At 49.4% G+C, this 17,962-nt stretch overlaps 1 protein-coding gene across 1 annotated transcript in view; it reads left to right on the top strand.

Annotated features, from left to right (window-relative positions):
• Positions 1-16,787, top strand: part of LOC111553996 (cytochrome P450 2F5-like) — a 22,306-nt gene extending 5,519 nt beyond the window's left edge. The window contains 10 exon segments of the mRNA XM_026447692.2: positions 3,943-4,103; positions 4,452-4,622; positions 5,219-5,461; positions 5,463-5,516; positions 5,518-5,634; positions 6,454-6,481; positions 12,584-12,759; positions 13,281-13,365; positions 13,368-13,421; positions 16,299-16,787. Of these exon segments, the coding sequence (XP_026303477.2) occupies positions 3,943-4,103; positions 4,452-4,622; positions 5,219-5,461; positions 5,463-5,516; positions 5,518-5,634; positions 6,454-6,481; positions 12,584-12,759; positions 13,281-13,365; positions 13,368-13,421; positions 16,299-16,762 (1,553 nt within the window). The 3' untranslated portion in view covers positions 16,763-16,787.
• Positions 16,788-17,962: the final 1,175 nt, after the last annotated feature.

The raw sequence follows: 17,962 nt of genomic DNA on the forward strand, positions 1-17,962 counted from the left end.
TGGAGTGCAGTGGCACCGGCTAGGCTCACTGCAACTTCCGCTCCCCAGGTTCAAGCGATTCTCCTGCCTCAGCCTCCTGAGTAGCTGGGATTACAGGTGTATGCCACCACGCCTGGTTAATTTTTTACAAAAACTTTTTTTTTTTGAGACGGAGTCTCGCTGTGTCTCCCAGACTGGAGTGCAGTGGCACGATCTCGGCTCACTGCAAGCTCCACCTCCTGGGTTCACGCCATTCTCCTGCCTCAGCCTCCTATGTAGCTGGGACTACAAGCGCCCGCCACCACGCCCGGCTAATTTTTTGTATTTTTAATAGAGACAGGGTTTCACTGTGTTAGCCAGGATGGTCTCGATCTCCTGACTTCGTGATCCACCCGCCTCGGCCTCCCAAAATGCTGGGATTACAGGCGTGAGCCACCACGCCCGGCCACAAAAACCAGATTAGCCTGGTGTACGGCCAGGCACGGTGGCTCATGCCTGTAATCCTAGCACTTTGGGAGACCAAGGCAGGTGGATCACGAGGTCAAGAGATCAAGACCATCCTGGCCAACATGGTGAAACCCCGTCTCTACTACAAATACAAAAATTAGCTGGGCATGATGGTGGGCACCTGTAGTCCCAACTACTTGGGAGGAGGAGGCAGGAGAATCACTTGAACACTGGAGGTGGAGGTTGCAGTGAGCCGAGATCATGCCACTGCACTCCAGCCTGGAGACACAGCAAGACTCCATCCCGAAAAACAAACAAAAAAAAAGATTGGTCAGGTGTGGTGGCATGCACCTGTAGTCCCAGCTGCTTGGGAGGCTGAGGCAGGAGGATCGTCTGAGCCCAGGAGTTGGAGGCTACAGAGGCTATGATCACGCCACAACACTCCAGCCTGGGTGACAGAGCAAGGCCCTGTCTCTTAAAAAAAAAAAAAAAATAATAATAATAATGTGGCAAGTGATACTGAAGGGATTAAATGACATGATATAGGTGAAATAATAATAACTGCCTGTATTAGTTTCTTATTGCTGTTGTAACAGATTACTGCAAATTTAGCAGCTTAAAACAATGCAAATTTAGTCTGTCATAGTTCTAGAGGTCCAAATTCTAAAGTGGGTCAGTAGGGCTGCTTTCTTTTTAGAATCTTGAGGGGATAATTCATTTCTTTTTGTTTGTTTGTTTTGTTTTTCTAGATGGAGTCTCACACAGTTGCCCAGGCTGGAGTGCTATGGCGCAATCTTGGTTCACTGCAAGCTCCGCCTCCCAGGTTCACGCCGTTCTCCGGCCTCACCTTCCTGAGTAGCTGGGACTACAGGTGCCTGCCACCATGCCCGGCTAATTTTTTTTTTTTTTTTTTTTGTACTTTTAGTAGAGACAGGGTTTCGCTGTGTTAGCCATGATGGTCTCGATCTCCTGATCTCATGATCTGCCCGCCTCGACCCCTCAACGTGCTGGGATTACAGGTGCGAGTCACAGCATTTTTTTTTTAGAGAGAGTCTCGCTCTTGTTGCCCAGGCTAGAGTGCAGTGGTGTGATCTCAGCTCACTACAACCTCCACCTCCCAGGGATTCAAGCCATTCTCCTGTCTCAGCCTCCCTAGTAGCTGGAATTACAGGTGCCCACCACCACGCCTGGCTAATTTTTGTATTTTTAGTAGAGACGGGGTTTCACCATGTTGGCCAGGCTGACCTTGAACCTCTGACCTCAGGTAATCCACCCACCTTGGCTCCCCAAAGTGCTAGGATTACAGGCGTGAGCCACCGCACTTGGCCAGGGGAGAATTCATTTCTGCACCTTCTCTAGTTTCTAGAGGCTGCCTGTATCACTGGGCTTGTGGCCCCTTCCTCCATCTGCAAAGCCAAAAAAATAGCATTTTCAATCTCTCTGTCCTTCTATCACCACATCACCCATCACCTTTTCTTTTCCCTCCCTCCCTTCCTTTCTTTCTTCTTCTTCTTTTTTTTTTTTTTTTTTTCTTTTACTTTTTTGCCAGGATCTCACTCTGGCACCCAGGCTGCAGTGCAGTGGCATGGTCTTGGCTCACTGCAGCCTCAACCTCCTGAGCTCAACTGATTCTCCCACCTTAGCTTCCCAAGTAGCTGGGAATACAGGCATGTGCCACCACATTCAGCTCCTTCTTTTTAATTTTTTGTAGAGAAGAAGTCTTGCTATGTTGCCCAGGCTAGTCTCAAACTCCTGGGCTCAAGCAATCCTCCTACCTCAGCCTCCCAATATATTCTGGGATTACAGGTGTGAGCCACCGCACCCAGCCTACATTACCTTTACTTACTCAGTCCCTCCCGCCTCCCTCTAAAAAGGATCGCTGTGATTACATTAGGCCTAGCCAGAGAGTCTAGAGTAAACTTCTCCTCTCAAAATCCTCAACTTAATCCCACCTGCAAAATCCTTTTTACCATGTAAAGGAATGAATTCACAGGTTGTAAGGATAAGGACATGGACATCTTTGGGGCCATCACAGCCTGCCACGACATCATGATCTGTAACAGCCTCGCACTAGGTCAGGCCCTTCACTGACACCCAGTCAAACACTCACTGACTCCTTATAGCAGCCCCATGACGAGAGAAGTGCCATCAGACCCATTTTACAGATGAGAAAACTGAGGCTCAGAGAAAGGAAGTCAGTTTGCCAAGTCACACCAAGACTAAGAGACCAATGAGGATTCAAACCGCATCCATCTAACTCCAGATCTGGTTTTCTGGGCTGTGCTATTGTGTCCTGGGTGCTGTGTTGAAATGTGTTGTTTCGGCCAGGCATGGTGGCTCACGCCTGTAATCCTAGCACTTTGGGAGGCCAAGGGGGTGGATCACTTGAGCTCGGGAATTCAAAACCAGCCTGAGCAACATGGTGAAACCCTGTCTCTACAAAAAATACAAAAACTGGGTCTGGCACAGTGGCTCATGTGTGTAATCTTAGCACTGTGGGAAGCCGAGGAGGGCGGATCACTTGAGGTCAGGAGTTCGAGACTAGCCTCGACAACATGTTGAAACCCCATCTCTACTAAAAATACAAAAAAAAAAAAAAAAAAGAACAATAGCTGGGTGTGATCTGAGCTCCTTGTGGGGCTGAGGCAGGAGAATTGCTTGAACCCGGGAGGCAGAGGTTGCAGTGAACCGAGATCGTGCCACCGCACTCCAGCATGGGCGACGCAGCGAGATTTCTTCTCAAAAAAAAAGAAAGAAATGTGTTGGTCTGTTCTATGGTCTGAACAGACCATAGAAATGTACTATGGTCTGTTCAGCTGTTGGACAGCCAGATGCTAGTTGTTGTGTTGAGATATTTCTGGGTGAGATCGTAGAGTTGTCAGGCGCTGCATGTGGTTTTGCGTTGTGTCATCTGCTGGCTGCCAACGTTGTTGCGTTGCTGCATAGTGTGTCCTTTGTTCTGCTGCTTTGATTGTATGTGTTGTGATGTCACATCGTGTGTTGGGTGCTGTCTGCTGGGTTGCTGTGTACTAGTGTGTGTTGTGTGGCAGGATTATGGAGCTGTATGCTGGCATTATGTGTTGGTGTGTGGTTACCATGTCTTGGGATGTTTCCGGGCTGGCTGTTAGGTCACGGAGTGTCCTGTGTTGGCATCTACTGTGATCGTATTTGCTGGGTGTTCTGTTGCCCTGTGTTGTTGTGTTCCGTGATGCCTGATGACTGCCTTGTGCTATGTTGCCTGCTGTGTGTTGTGTTGCCAAGAATAGCCGGTTCTGTGGTTGGTATTGTTGCTGTCGATGTGCTGCAGGAAGTTGTGGGTTCTGTGCTGTCTGTGGCACTGACCGATGCTTTTGGGGTGTTGTTAAGCAGCATGTTGTGACCATGTGCCTGTGTTCTGCACCGCAAGACACGTTGCCATGGTTGAGTCGGATGTTGTGCAAATTAATGGCGTTGCTGCATGAGGTCCGGTGTGCTGCACATCGCGTCTTCCTGATCCCTTCCATTCCCCACCCTCAGGCGAGCCCTTTGACCCCACGTTTGTGCTGAGTCGCTCAGTGTCCAACATTATCTGTTCCGTGCTCTTCGGCAGCTGCTTCCACTACGATGATGAGCGTCTGCTCACCATTATCCGCCTTATCAATGACAACTTCCAAATCATGAGCGGCCCCTGGGGCGAGGCCAGCCAACTGAGTCCAGCAGGGACGGGGTGTGGGGTCCGCAGGACCTAGGAATGGAGAGGAAACGGTGGGCGGGGAAAGGGCTGCGCATGGCCCTCCCAGGGCCCGCCCCCTCCCATCTGACCCCACCCAGAGTTACACAGCCACGCTCACTCCCCTCTGCTGAGCATTTATGGCCCCCATTCCCTCCTTCCCACTCGTACTCAGCCCTAACCCCAACCCCAGCCTCTCCAGAACCTGGCAACCTTTCGAGACCTGGTCCCTGCCTACCTAATCCACAGAGAACCCGTTCGCCCCTGAACACCCTTCATCCTCCTCCAAAACCCTCCCACTCTGTCTGGTCCCCAGTTGTACAACATCTTCCCGAGCCTCCTGGACTGGGTGCCCGGGCCGCACCAACGCATCTTCCAGAACTTCAAGTGCCTGAGAATCGCCCACAGTGTCCACGACCACCAGGCCTCTCTAGACCCCAGATCTCCCCGGGACTTCATCGACTGCTTCCTCACCAAGGTGGCAGAGGTAATCTCTACCTGGAAATCCCACCTCTAGTCTGACCTGAAATTCTCCTGCTGCCCCTGCCTCAAACCCACAGGGACCCCAGATGGGGCAGGGTTGGGGGACCTTCTCCCTGGAGAAGCTGAAGCATCTGGCCCAGCTGGCTGGAGCCAGGAGCCACTAGCAGCCACTTCCAATTACAGCTCATTAAGAAGTCATCAAAGGCGGTGGGGCGGGGCGGGGGAGGGCGCGGGGGGCGCAGTTGTTCACGCTTATAATCCCAGCAGCCGAGGCAGGAGGATCGCATGAGTCCAGGAGTTCGAGACCAGCCTGGACAATATAGTAAGACTCAGTCTCTACAATACATACATACATACATACATACATAAAATGTATTAAAAAAAAAAAACACCAGAATTCATTCAAGCTCTATCCAAGAGGTTAATTGTAGGCCCTGCAGCTGAGATTTTCCCAGCCCTGCCCTTCTGCGTTCCCCAGCTCTCCTAGGGAAAGAAAGTTAAACCCAGCTGGGACTGAATGGTCCCCAGCAGCCGTCCTACTGGTCTAGAGGGAAGGGGTCTCCATCCCTGGCTCACGTCCCCACCCCTCCACCCTGGCAGGAGGAGGACCCGCTGAGCCACTTCCACATGGATACCCTGCTGATGACCACACATAACCTGCTCTTTGGCGGCACCGAGCCTGTGGGCACCACGCTGCGCCAAGCCTTCCTGGCACTCATGAAGTACCCGAAAGTTCAAGGTGAGGCCCACTCACACAGCAGTGCGGAGGTGCCCATGTGTTCCAGCCTCGCCCCAGAGCAGGGAGCCACAGCCCCGCCTCCCAGGTCTTAGATAGCCTCCTGCTAACCCAAAGGGGTCCACAGCCAAACCCACAAACCCACATGGAGACCGATCCCACCCACACAGACCATGAGGTCCACACAGCCTGCCCGAATCCCAACCCAGATCCCACCCGCTTAGTTGTTGGTTTTTTTGTTTTTGTTTGGTTTTTTGGAGACGGAGTCTTGCTCTGTCACCCAGGCTGGAGTGCAGTGGTGTGATCTCGGTCGGCTCACTGCAACCTCTGCCTCCCGAGTTCAAGGGGTTCTCCTGCCTCAGCCTCCCAAGTAGCTGGGATTACAGGTGCACACCACCACGTCCAGCTAATTTGTGTATGTTTAGTAGAGACAGGGTTTCACCAAGTTGGCCAGGCTGGTCTCGAACTCCTGGCCTCAAGTGATCCACTCGCCTCAGCCTCCCAAAGTGCTGGGATTACAGGCGTCAGCCATTGCACCCAGCTCTGCTTAATTTTTTGTTTGTTTTTGAGACAGACTCACTCTGTCGCCCAGGCTGGAGTACAATGGTGCAATCACAGCTCACTGCAGCCCCTTGGGCTCAAGTGATCTTCCCACCTCAGCCTTATCAATAGCTGGGAGTACAGGCGTGCACCACCACACTCAATACACTCAGCTAACTTTTTATTTTTTGTACAGACAGGGTCTAGCTGTGTTGCCCTGGCAGGTCTCCAACTCCTGGGCTCAAGCAATCCTCTCACCTCGGCCTCCCAAAGTGCTGGGGTTACAGGTGTCAGCCACTGCTCCCCACCTCCACCAGCTTAGTCTCGCCTTGTTCTGACTGTGTCCACCACTGCATACGTCCACCTCCGGCTTCAGAGCCCAGCTAACAGTTCTCCCAGAGCCCTGCCCCAGAGCCCCAGCCACACACCTGCCAGGGAACCCTACCTCTCCCACACAGCCTGGCCCACACACACAGCTCTGTCTGCTATTCCACCTCCCCAAGCTCCACCTCTGAGTATATCCCCTGCTCTGCCCCTGATCTCCAGCCCTCCTGCACAGTTCACCCACTTGATCCACTGTCCAGCCAGTAGAGTCCCAAAACTGCTCCTGAAATCCCATCAGGTCCTGGATTCCAGGCCTCCCTGAAGCCCCGCCCACACAAGCCAATGCCCAGGCCCTTGCACAAGCCAACCTTTTGCCCTCACTGACGCACTTCCTCCCAGGCCCTGGCTAATTCTTTTTTCCCCCCGCTCTTTTTTTTTATGACAGAGTCTCGCTCTGTTGCCCAGGCTGGAGTGCAGTGGCCCGATCCCGGCTGGCTGCAACCTCTGCCTCCCAGGTTCAAGCGATTCTCCAGCCTCCGCCTCCCAAGTAGCTGGGACCGTAGGTGTGCGCCACCATGCCCAGCTAATTTTTCTATTTTGTTTTAGAAACGGGTTTCACCATGTTGCCCAGGCTTGTCTCTGACAGGGGCCAGCCCCTCCACACCTGTGGGTATTTCGCATCAGGTGGGATGAGAGGTGGAGAAAAGAAATAAGGCACAGAGACAAAGTATAGAGAAAGAACAGTGGGCCCAGGGGACTGGCACTCAGCATACAGAGGACCCGCACCAGCCCCAGTCTCTGAGTTCCCTCGGTATTTATTGATTACTATTTTCACTATCTCGGCTAAGGGAATGTGGCAAGAGAACAGGGTGATAGTGCGGACAAGGTCAGCAGGAAAACATGTGAGCAAAGGAATCTGGGTTACATATAAGTTCAAGGGAAGGTACTGTGCCCGGATGTGTGTGTAAGCCAGGTTTATGCTTCTCTCCACCCAAACGTCTCAGTGTAGCAAAGAGAAACTGAGCAGCATTGCCACCAGCATATCTCGCCTCCAGCCACAGGCAGTTTTCTCCTATCTCAGAATAGAATGAATGCACGATCAGGTTTTACACCGAGACATTCTGTTCCCAGGGACATGCAGGAGTCAGAGGCCTTCCTCTTTTACTACTCCTCCTCAGCACAGACCCTTCATGTGTGTCAGGCTGGGGGACGGTCAGGTCTTTCCCTTCCCACGAGGCCATATTTCAGGCTATCTTAGTGGGGGGAAACCTTGGACAATACCCAGGCTTTCTTGGGCAGAGGTCCCTGCGGCTTCCCGCAGTGCATTGTGCCCCTGGTTAATCGAGGATGGAGAATGTCGATGACTTTTACCAAGCATACCGCCTGTAAACATATTGTTAACAAGGCACATCCTGCACAGCCCTAGATCCCTTAAACCTTGATTCCATACAGCACATGTTTCTGTGAGCACAGGGTTGGGGCTAAAGTTACAGATTAACAGCATCTCAAGGCAAAACAATTTTCTTAGTACAGATCAAAATGGAATTTCTTATGTCTTCCTTTTCTACATGGACACAGTAACAGTCTGATCTCTCTTTCTTTTCCCTACATATCCCCCTTTTCTTTTTGACAAAACTGCCATCCTCATTATGGCCCATTCTCACTGGTCACTGTCTCTTCAGAGCTGCTGGATACACCTGTAGACGAACAATAGACAGAACAGGCATACAAGGATTAATATGAAATTTACAATAGTGGAACTTCTAATGATTTTAACCCAACTGACCGGGTTAAGATTTGCGAGGCCATCAGCAGCGTTCACGATTGCCTCAGTTCCTGGCACCACATTTAAATGGGCTTTTGATGCCTCAAAAATGTGTTAATTTTAAAAAGTCTAAAGTAAGATGATCTTCTCTTCCTTGTAGGTGGTGTCTAACCATGTCCCAGTAATGCTCAGACTCATTATAAGCTTGGGGTGTAATACAAAAATCTGACATATTCCAGTCACACTGTAACTGAAAATGATGTTCCAAGCTCATGAGCCTATCTCTCATCCAAATGACAGTTTGTCTAAGATCATTAATTTGGTTTGCCGATTTTTGATCTATTTGGGTCTGAGATTTTCACAATTTTGAGAAATTCTTTTGCCAATCATGGACATATTTTGCAGTTTGAACAGAGGATTGTAAAACGATTCCAGCAGCCGGAGCAATAGCTGTGACTGCAATAAGGCCCATAATCACTGCAATCAAAGTAAAAGTGAATCTTTTGGATCTAGTTAGAATTCCTTTTAATACTTCCATTAAAATATGGATGAATGGCGAGGCCGCTGATGGTTGGTCCATGGACATGGGGATCCACACGCCCTCTCTTGCTCTCACTAGTAGAATATGGTGCTGCCAATTAAAACTTGAATCAATGCAAGTAAAAAAATCTACAACTTTCGCAGGTTATAGTTTGGGAATCTGGTTTGATAACTGTGTTTCCTACAACTAGCATATAAGGGGGTTTTACACAACTTTGCAAAGAAATTTCTTTGCAAAGTCAGACTGGAATTTAGGTTGATAGTATAATATGGCTTACAATCTCTTGTTCCTGTGGCTTGATTTCCAGACCAAATTCTAATGTGGTGCAAGGCCACAGTAAACTTCCATAATTCTGGATGTTCAGGACCAGTCACAGGACTAACTAACTTTGGTCGAGGTGATGAAATTCCCTTTTCACCCCATTTCCATGGATAGGGTGATTCTAACCTTCTATAAATCTGGTCCAGTGTTTCAGTTAAATCACTATCATAGGCCGGATTAATGGGCAAATGGATGGGGCCTTGAATATGAGTGAGTCTGGCCCGTACAATTATGATACAATTGGCCTCGAGGGGCCATCAGTAAACACCGTCAGAGCATTTTCTAAAGGTTTACATTTGGCAATTTTAGGTAAAATCCAAGTAGTCAATTTTAAAAACTGGAAGATTTTTGGCTTTGGGTATTGATTGTCAATAATTCCCACAAAATCAGTACCAATCTGCCAAGCACCAGAATTGATAAAGGCTTGTCTAACCTGTTCCTTGTTTAAAGGAACGATGATTTTGTCTGGGTCACTTGCACACAATTTTATTATTTGTAATCTTGCCTGACCAATTAATGTAGCCATTTGATCCAAGTACAATGTAAAAGTCTTAATTGTACTGTGAGGAAGGAACAACCACTCCACAGGATCAGTATTTTGAACAATGATGCCTGTTGGAGAATGTGCAGTAGCAAAAATCAAAAGTTGGAGTGGGGCCAAGGGATTTACTTGTGCTGATTGAATTTTTTCTTCAACTAATTTAATTTCTTTAGTTGCCTCTGGAGTTAATGTTCTTTTACTGTTTAATTCCGGGTCCTCTCTTAAGATAGAGAACAAATTTGACATGGCATAAGTAGGGATGCCTAGAGTTGGCCAAATCCAATTAATATCTCCTAGCAACTTTTGAAGTCATTTAATGTTTTTAATGTGTCTTTCCTTATTTATATTTTTGGTGGTTTAATTTTCTTTTCCTCTACCTGCATTCCCAAGTAATGGAAAGGAGTAGAGGCTTGAATCTTATCAGATGCTATTGTCAGTTCTGCATTGGCAACCTCTGTCTGCAGAAATGTGTAATAGTAAATTAATTTGTCTCTCGTTTCTGCAGCACACAAAATATCATCAACGTAATGAATGACATAACAGTCTGAAAACTTGTCTCTAACTGGTTGAAGAGCTTGAGCTACAAAAGTCTGACAAATAGTTGGACTATTAAGCATTCCCTGAGGTAACACTTTCCACTGAAATCTGGTGGCTGGTTCTTCATTATTTATGGCCGGTATGGTAAAGGCAAATTTTTCAAAATCATGTTTTGCCAGAGGAATGGTAAAAAAGCAATCCTTCAGATCAATCTTTTTTTTTTTTTTTTTTCGAGATGGAGTCTCGCTCTGTCGCCCAAGCTGGACTGCAGTGGCACAATCTCGGCTCACTGCAAGCTCTGCCTCCCGGGTTCACACCATTCTCCTGCCTCAGCCTCCCGAGTAGCTGGGACTACAGGTGCCTGCCACCACACCTGGCTAATTTTTTGTATTTTTAGTAGAGGTGGGGTTTCACTGTGTTAGCCAGAATGATCTAGATCTCCTGACCTCGTTATCTGCCCGCCTCAGCCTCCCAAAGCACTGGGATTACGGATGTGAGCCACCACGCCCAGCCTCAGATCAATTATAATTAAAGACCAGTCTTTGGGGATCATGGCCAGAGAGGGCAACCCGGGTTGGAGAGCCCCCATGGGTTGAACTATGGCATTAACAGCTCTTAAGTCGGTCAGCATGCGCCATGTGCTGGATTTGTTTTGAATTTCAAACACTGGAGAATTTTAAGGAGAGAAAGTGGGTGAAACATGCCCTTTTTTAAATAGTTCTTTTAATTATTTTATGTAGCGCCCCCAACTTTTCCTTAGGGAGCAGCCACCGTTCAACCCAGACAGGACACTGCGGGGTGAGTCTGAATTGCTCCTTTACCGTAGTGAACTGCAGGTTGTTTAATAATGGGTGCAGTGAGTCAAGTCGCCGCGAGCAGGGTTTCGGGCTCCCTCCCCCAGCATTCACTCCACTGCGGAGGAGGTGGCCGTCGTGGTTTTAGCACTGATGGCCCCAACGGTTCTGGATCTTTTCCTCTCAATTTTAATGTTTCAGGATATTACCTCCTGTAATTGATTATAGTCAACATTTTGAGTTGACTCAGCCTTTACAGACTCTGCTACATATTTACAATGTGAACTTTCCGGGATTTTGTCCCTGCCTCTTCTTCAGAATCTATTCCACAGCTTTCAGGGGCATCAGAAATTGAAATGCTATCTTCTCTTCTTTGAAATAGTGTAATTAGATTTTCTGTAGAAGCTCTAATTCCCCCTCTTCTTAAAAGAATTTTAATAAAGCTGAGATAAGAGGCATATTTACTTTCAGTTTGTCCCATTGTTACCCTGGGTTCCTCCAAGCGCACAAGCTTACTGCAAGGCTGACCACAGATGTACTCGGGAATCTCTCATCGACTTGTCCTCAATGCTCATGTTCTTAGCGTACCCTCACCTTAGAGAAAGGCACCCGTGTTGGGCATCAGATGAAGGGAGCCAGCCCCTCCACACCTGTGGGTATTTTTCATCAGGCGGGATGAGAGACAGAGAAAAGAAATAAGGCACAGAGACAAAGTATAGAGAAAGAACAATGGGCCCAGGGGACCGGTGCCATACAGAGGACCCGCACCGGCCCCAGTCTCTGAGTTCCCTCAGTATTTATTGATCAGCAATTTCACTATCTCGGCTAAGGGAATGCGGCAGGAGAACAGGGTGATAGTGGGGAGAAGGTCAGCAGGAAAACATGTGAGCAAAGGAATCTGGGTTACCAATAAGTTCAAGGGAAGGTACTGTGCCCGGATGTGTGCGTAGGCCAGATTTATGCTTCTCTCCACCCAAACGTCTCAGTGTAGCAAACAGTAACAGAGGAGCATTGCCGCCAGCAAATCTCGCCTCCAGCCACAGGGCAGTTTTCTCCTATCTCGGAATAGAATGAATGTACGATTGGGTTTTACACTGAGACATTGCGTTCCCAGGGACATGCAGGAGACAAAGGCCTTCCTCTTATCTCAACCACAAGAGGCCTTCCTCTTTTACTAATCCTCCTCAGCACAGACCCTTTACGGGTGTCGGACTGGGGGACAGTCAGGTCTTTCCCTTTCCACAAGGCTATATCTCAGGCTGTCTCAATGAGGGGAAACCTTGGACAAGACCCAGGCTTTCTTGGGCAGAGGTCCTGTGGCTTTCCACTGTTCATTGTGGCCCTGGTTAATTGAAAATGGAGAATGGCGATGACTTTTACCAAGCATACTGCCTGTAAACATATTGCTAACAAGGCACATCCTGCACAGCCCTAGATCACCTAAACCTTGATTCCATACAGCACATGTTCCTGTGAGCACAGGGTTGGGGCTAAAGTTACAGATTAACAGCATCTCAAGGCAAAACAATTTTCTTAGTACAGATCAAAATGGAACTTCTTATGTCTTCCTTTTCTACATGGACACAGTAACATTCTGATCTCTCTTTCTTTTCCCTACAGTCTCAAATTCCTGGGCTCAAGGGATCCGTCCGCCGGGGCCTCCCAAATTCTGGGATTACAGGCATGAGCCACCCAGCAGGCCAGCTCTAATTAATTCTCACGTGCGCCCCAAGTGGCACCCCGCGCTTGGAGGCTTTGACTAGACCCCTCCCCACACAAGCACACACCTCTTCCCAGCCTGGTTGCCCTGTCGCGCCACTGATATCCTTGACCCCTCCTCCCCCACCCCCTCCAACTCGCTTGCAGGAGATCGACCTCGCAGTGGGACGGCGCGACTGCTGGCGGCGCTGGAAGACCGCTCGACCATGCCTTACACAGACCCGGTGATCCACCAGGTGCAGCGCTTTGCAGACATCATCCCCAGGAACTTGCCGCACCGCCTCACTCAGGACACAGCCTTTTGCGGCTTCCTGATACCCAAGGTGCGCTAGGCCTGGCAAACGATATCAGACAACCTAAGAGGAGGCATCGCAGACTCTTGCAACTCGCAAGGAGTATCCCAGGCACTAGCAATCAACACCCCAGGCCTTAGCAACTGGCATCCCAAGCCCTAGCTACAGACATCTCAGACCCTTAAATCCAGAAGCTCGGGCCTTTCCCAGAACCCCATCTCATATCACAGTGGACTAGACCCATGACAAATCCCCTTCCTAGAACCCCTCCCTGGAAGCCCTGGGGTCTGGAACTTCATCTTGAGGATCCTCTGTGCCTAAACGCTATTCTCAGGGCCCGTCCTTTTTCCCAGAAACCCCACATCTGCTCCAACAAAGGGTGGGGGTTTCCCACATCCCTGCCCACACTTTCTTGGCCCCTGATTGAGTCCTGTACCCCGCCCGCCCACCCCTTATCAAGTCCCCAGGACACCCAGCCTAATACAATGGAAACTAGTTTGGGAGCCTCCCAGCCCTCCTACACTGCTAACTCCACCTCCTCACCCACACAGGGCACCGATATCATCACCCTCCTTAACACCGTCCACTACGTCCCCAGCCAGTTCCTGACGCCCCAGGAGTTCAGCCCCGAGCATTTTTGGATGCCAATCAGTCCTTCAAGAAGAGCCCAGCCTTCACGCCCTTCTCAGCCGGTGAGGGCAGGAAGCAGAGTCTTTCTGGCCCAATTTCTGCCTACATTCCTCATCCTAATTCCACTTGCCAAATCCTCTCACTCCGTCCTTCCACCCATTCTCAGCTTTGGCTGTATACAGATATTCATTCCTCCTCTCAACTCTGCTCCTATAAGCAAGTAGTGACTAAAATCCTCGTGAAGCGAGGTGGGGAGGTTAATTAATAATCTAACTTGGGGCTGGGCACAGTGGCTCACACCTGTAATCCCAGCACTTTGGGAGGCTGAGGTGGGCGGATCACCTGAGGTCAGGAGTTCGAGACCAGCCTGACCAATATGGTGAAACCCCATCTCTACTTAAAATACAAAAATTAGCTGGGTGTGGTGGCGGGCACCTGCAGTCCCAGCTGCTCCGGAGGCTGAGACAGGAAAATCGCTTGAACCCGGGAGGTGGAGGTTGCAGTGAGCCGAGATTGCACCATTGTACTCCAGCCTGGGTGACAGAGCGAGACTCTTTCTCAAAAAACAATAATGATAATAATTTAACAACCAGGAGCGGTCGCTCACGCCTATAATCCCAGCACTTTGGGAGATCTAGACGGGCAGGTCACCTGAGGTCAGGAGTTCAAGATTAGTCTGACCAACATGGTGAAACCCTGCCTCTACTAAAAATACAAAATTCACCAGGAAGGCACGCCTGTAATCTCAGCATTTTGGGAGGCCAAGGCAGGCAGATCACGAGGTCGGAAGATCAAGACCATCCTGCTTAACACGGTGAAACACTGTCTCTACTAAAAATGCAAAAAACATTAGCCAGGTGTGGTGGCGGGCGCCTGTAGTCCCAGCTACTCAGGAGGGTGAGGCAGGAGAATGGCGTGAACTCAGGAGCTGGAGCTTGCAGTGAGTGGAGATAGCACCACTGCACTCCAGGCTGGGCGACAAAGCGAGACTCCATCTCAAAACAAAAACAAAAACAAATTAGCCAGGAAATGGTGGCACATACCTGTAATCCCAGATACTCTGGAGGCTGAGGCAGGAGAATCACTTCAACCCAGGAGGCAGAGGTTGCTGTGGGCCAAGATTGCGCCATTGCACTCCATCCTGGGCAACAAGAGCAAAACTCCATCTCAAAAAAATAAATAATTATAATAATTATTTAACTTGGGCCAGGTGCATCGGCTCACGCCTGTAATCCCAGTACTTTGGGAGGCTGAGGCGAGAGGATCACTTGAGGCCAAGAGTTCAAGACCAGCCTGGACAACATAGCAAGACCCTTTGTCTACTGAAAATGTTAAAATTACCTGGGTGTGGTGGCGTGCATCTGCAGTCCCAGCTACTTGGGAGGCTGAGGTGGGATTATCGCTTGAGCTCAGGAAGTTGAGGTTACACTGAGCATGATCACGCCACTGCGCTCCAGTCTGGGTAACAGAGCGAGATGCTTTCTCCACAATAAAAAATACTGACTAGCCAAAACTAAAAAATACATAAAATGTTTAAAAGAAAAAATAATAATAATTGAACTTGGGAGTGGTCATTGTCTACCTCTCCACTGGGTGGCGCAGTTGAGGTGGTTCTAAGGGGGTTTTTTTGTTTTGTTTTTTGTTTTTTGGGGTTTTTTTTTTTTGCCTTTCCTCTTTATCCTGCTGAAAAATACTTCCCTCTTTACTCAGTGGCAGGAAAAGAAAAAACAAAAAAACTGGCATAATAATAGGTAACTTACCATGTTGCCTACTGTGCATCAAGTGCTGGCTCTGCAGCCCAGATTCCAGCAGGGTTTGCATCCCATCTGTCACCCCCTAGCTGTGTTGCCTTGGGTATGTTACTTCACTTTTCTGTGCCTCAATGTCCACATCTATAAAATGGAGATACTACTAAGGCCTACCTCTTGGAGTTGTTAGAACTAATGGTGATCTAACGCTTAGAGTAGTGCATGGCCCATGGTAAGCTACTTATAACCTCACTGCTCTCCCTGTGTTTACCATTCACAGCAGCCTCATGAGGCACTATTATTATCCCTCCTTTTATTTTTCTTTCTGAGACAGGGTCTTGCTGTCATCCAGGCTGGAGGGCAGTGGTACAGTCATGGCTCACTGCAGCCTTGATCTCCTGGGCTCAGGTGATCCTCTCGCTTCAGCCTCCCATGCAGCTGGGACTGCATACATGTGCCACCTTGCACATTAAAATATATATATATATATTTTTTTTTGAGATGGGATCTTGCTGTGTTGCCCAGGCTGCTCTCAAACTTCTGGGCTCAAGAGATCCTCTTCCCTCGGCCTCCGAAAGTGCTGGGACTACAGGCCTAAGCCAGCGCGCCCATCCTTCATAGCCCCATTTTTTTTTTTTTTTTTTTTTTTGAGGCAGAGTCTTGCCCTGTCGCCCGGACTGGAGTGCAGTGGCCGGATCTCAGCTCACTGCAAGCTCCGCCTCCCGGGTTTACGCCATTCTCCTGCCTCAGCCTCCCGAGTAGCTGAGACTACAGGCGCCCGCCACCTCGCCCAGCTAGTTTTTGTATTTTTAGTAGAGACGGGGTTTCACCGTGTTAGCCAGGATGGTCTCGATCTCCTGACCTCGTGATCCGCCCGTCTCAGCCTCCCAAAGTGCTGGGATTACAGGCTTGAGCCACCGCGCCCGGCCATAGCCCCATTTTAAATACCCAGAAAATGTGGTTTGTCCAGGATCACAGAACTAGTAGTGACAGGGCTGGGATTCGAACCCAAGCTGCCCAGCTCATTCCACTCCAGTTTAAAGCATCTTTCCCAGATCTTTAGATGGGTGAATCTGTGACGTCCCCAGCGGTTGTCTCCCTTTCCTCTTATGTTTTCCTCTGGGAATGTGGGGTTGCAGCCTCTAACTTCATCATATCTCACCGCCGCACCCCACCCGGCCACCCTCGCAGGGCGCCGTCTGTGCCTGGGCGAGTCGCTGGCGCGCGTGGAGCTCTTTCTGTACCTCACCGCCATCCTGCAGAGCTTCTCGCTGCAGCCGCTGGGTGCGCCCAAGGACATCGACCTGACCCCGCTCAGCTCAGGTCCCGGCAATTTGCCGCGGCCTTTCCAGCTGTGCCTGCCCCGTGCTAGCGCCCCGGCCTTTCCAGATTCCCCTGTGGGTGATAAGGCCCATCCATGTGGGTTGCTCCGTCTCCTTCTTGATCCATGGTCTGCCCCCATCCCTCTGGCAGTCACGCTGTCTTCCCTGCCCGCTGTGCCTGCCGCATGCCCATCCCCCATCCCTCCAATCTGTACCCGGTCTGCAGGGCAGAGGCAGATGTGTGGAAGGGGCATGTCTTTTTGTACCCACAGAGCTTGTTCTATGGCACGCCCTTTTCTCGGCTTTTTGTATCATTTCTTAGTACATCTGTAATAGATTCAAACCAGTCTTGGCTGAATTAAAGGGAGGATGACAGTCATTTAGGATGGGGAGAAGGGAGCTGGCTGCAGAGAGGGAGACACTGGCTAGTTCTGTGAAGGGGTGGCCTGCCCCTCCACACCTGTGGGCGTTTCTCCTTAGGTGGAACGAGAGACTTGAGAAAAGAAATGAGACACAGAGACAAAGTATAAAGAAAGAAAAAGTGGGCCCAGGGAACCAGCGCTCAGCATACAGAGGACCCACGCCGGCACTGGTCTCTGAGTTCCCTCAGTATTTACTGATCATTATCTTTACCATCTTAGAAAAAGGGAAGTGGCAGGATAATAGGATCATCATAAGGAGAAGGTCAGCAGTAAGACATATGAATAAAGATCTCTGTGACATGAATAAGTTTAAGGAAAAGTGCTGTGCCTTGATATGCATATGCAAACATCTCCATAAACCTTTTTAGTGCATAAAGAGCAGTATTGCTGCTAGTACATCCCACCTCCAGCCCTAAGGCAGTTTTCTCCTTTCTCAGTAAACAGAACATACAATCGGGTTTTACACCGAGATGTTCCATTGCCCAGGGATGGGCAGGAGACAGATGCTTTTCTCTGTCTCAACTGCCAAGAGGCCTTCTTTCCTCTTACACTAGTCCTCCTCAGCACAGACCCTTCACGGGTGTCAGGCTGGGGGACGATCAGGTCTTTCCCTTCCCACGAGGCCATATTTCAGACTTATCACATGGAGAGAAACCTTGGACAATACCTAGCTTTCCTAGGCAGAGGTCCCTGTGACCTTCCGCAGTGTATGTGTCCCTGGCTACTTGAGATTAAGAGAATGGTGATGACTTTTAACCAGCAAGCTGCCTTCAGGCACTTTTTTAACAAAGCACACCCTGCACAGCCGCAAATCCGTTAAACCTTGAGTCACCACAGCACATGTCTCTTGCAAGGACAAGGTTGGGGATAGGGTCACAGATTAACAGCATCTCAAATACAGAACAAAATGGAGTCTCTTATGTCTACTTCTTACTATATAGACACAGTAACAGTCTGATCTCTCTTTTCCCCACAGTTCTGCCCTCACCTTTAGGGTGGCTAGGGTGGGAGAAATTGTATCCTGGTGACAGACTTGAAGGTAAAGGCTATGAGGACCTGAAACCAGAGAGGCAGAGAAACCAAGACAGAGAAAGAGACAGCAGGACCAGGC

Source organism: Piliocolobus tephrosceles, chromosome 21, assembly GCF_002776525.5.
Source record: "Piliocolobus tephrosceles isolate RC106 chromosome 21, ASM277652v3, whole genome shotgun sequence".
Lineage (NCBI taxonomy): Eukaryota > Metazoa > Chordata > Mammalia > Primates > Cercopithecidae > Piliocolobus > Piliocolobus tephrosceles.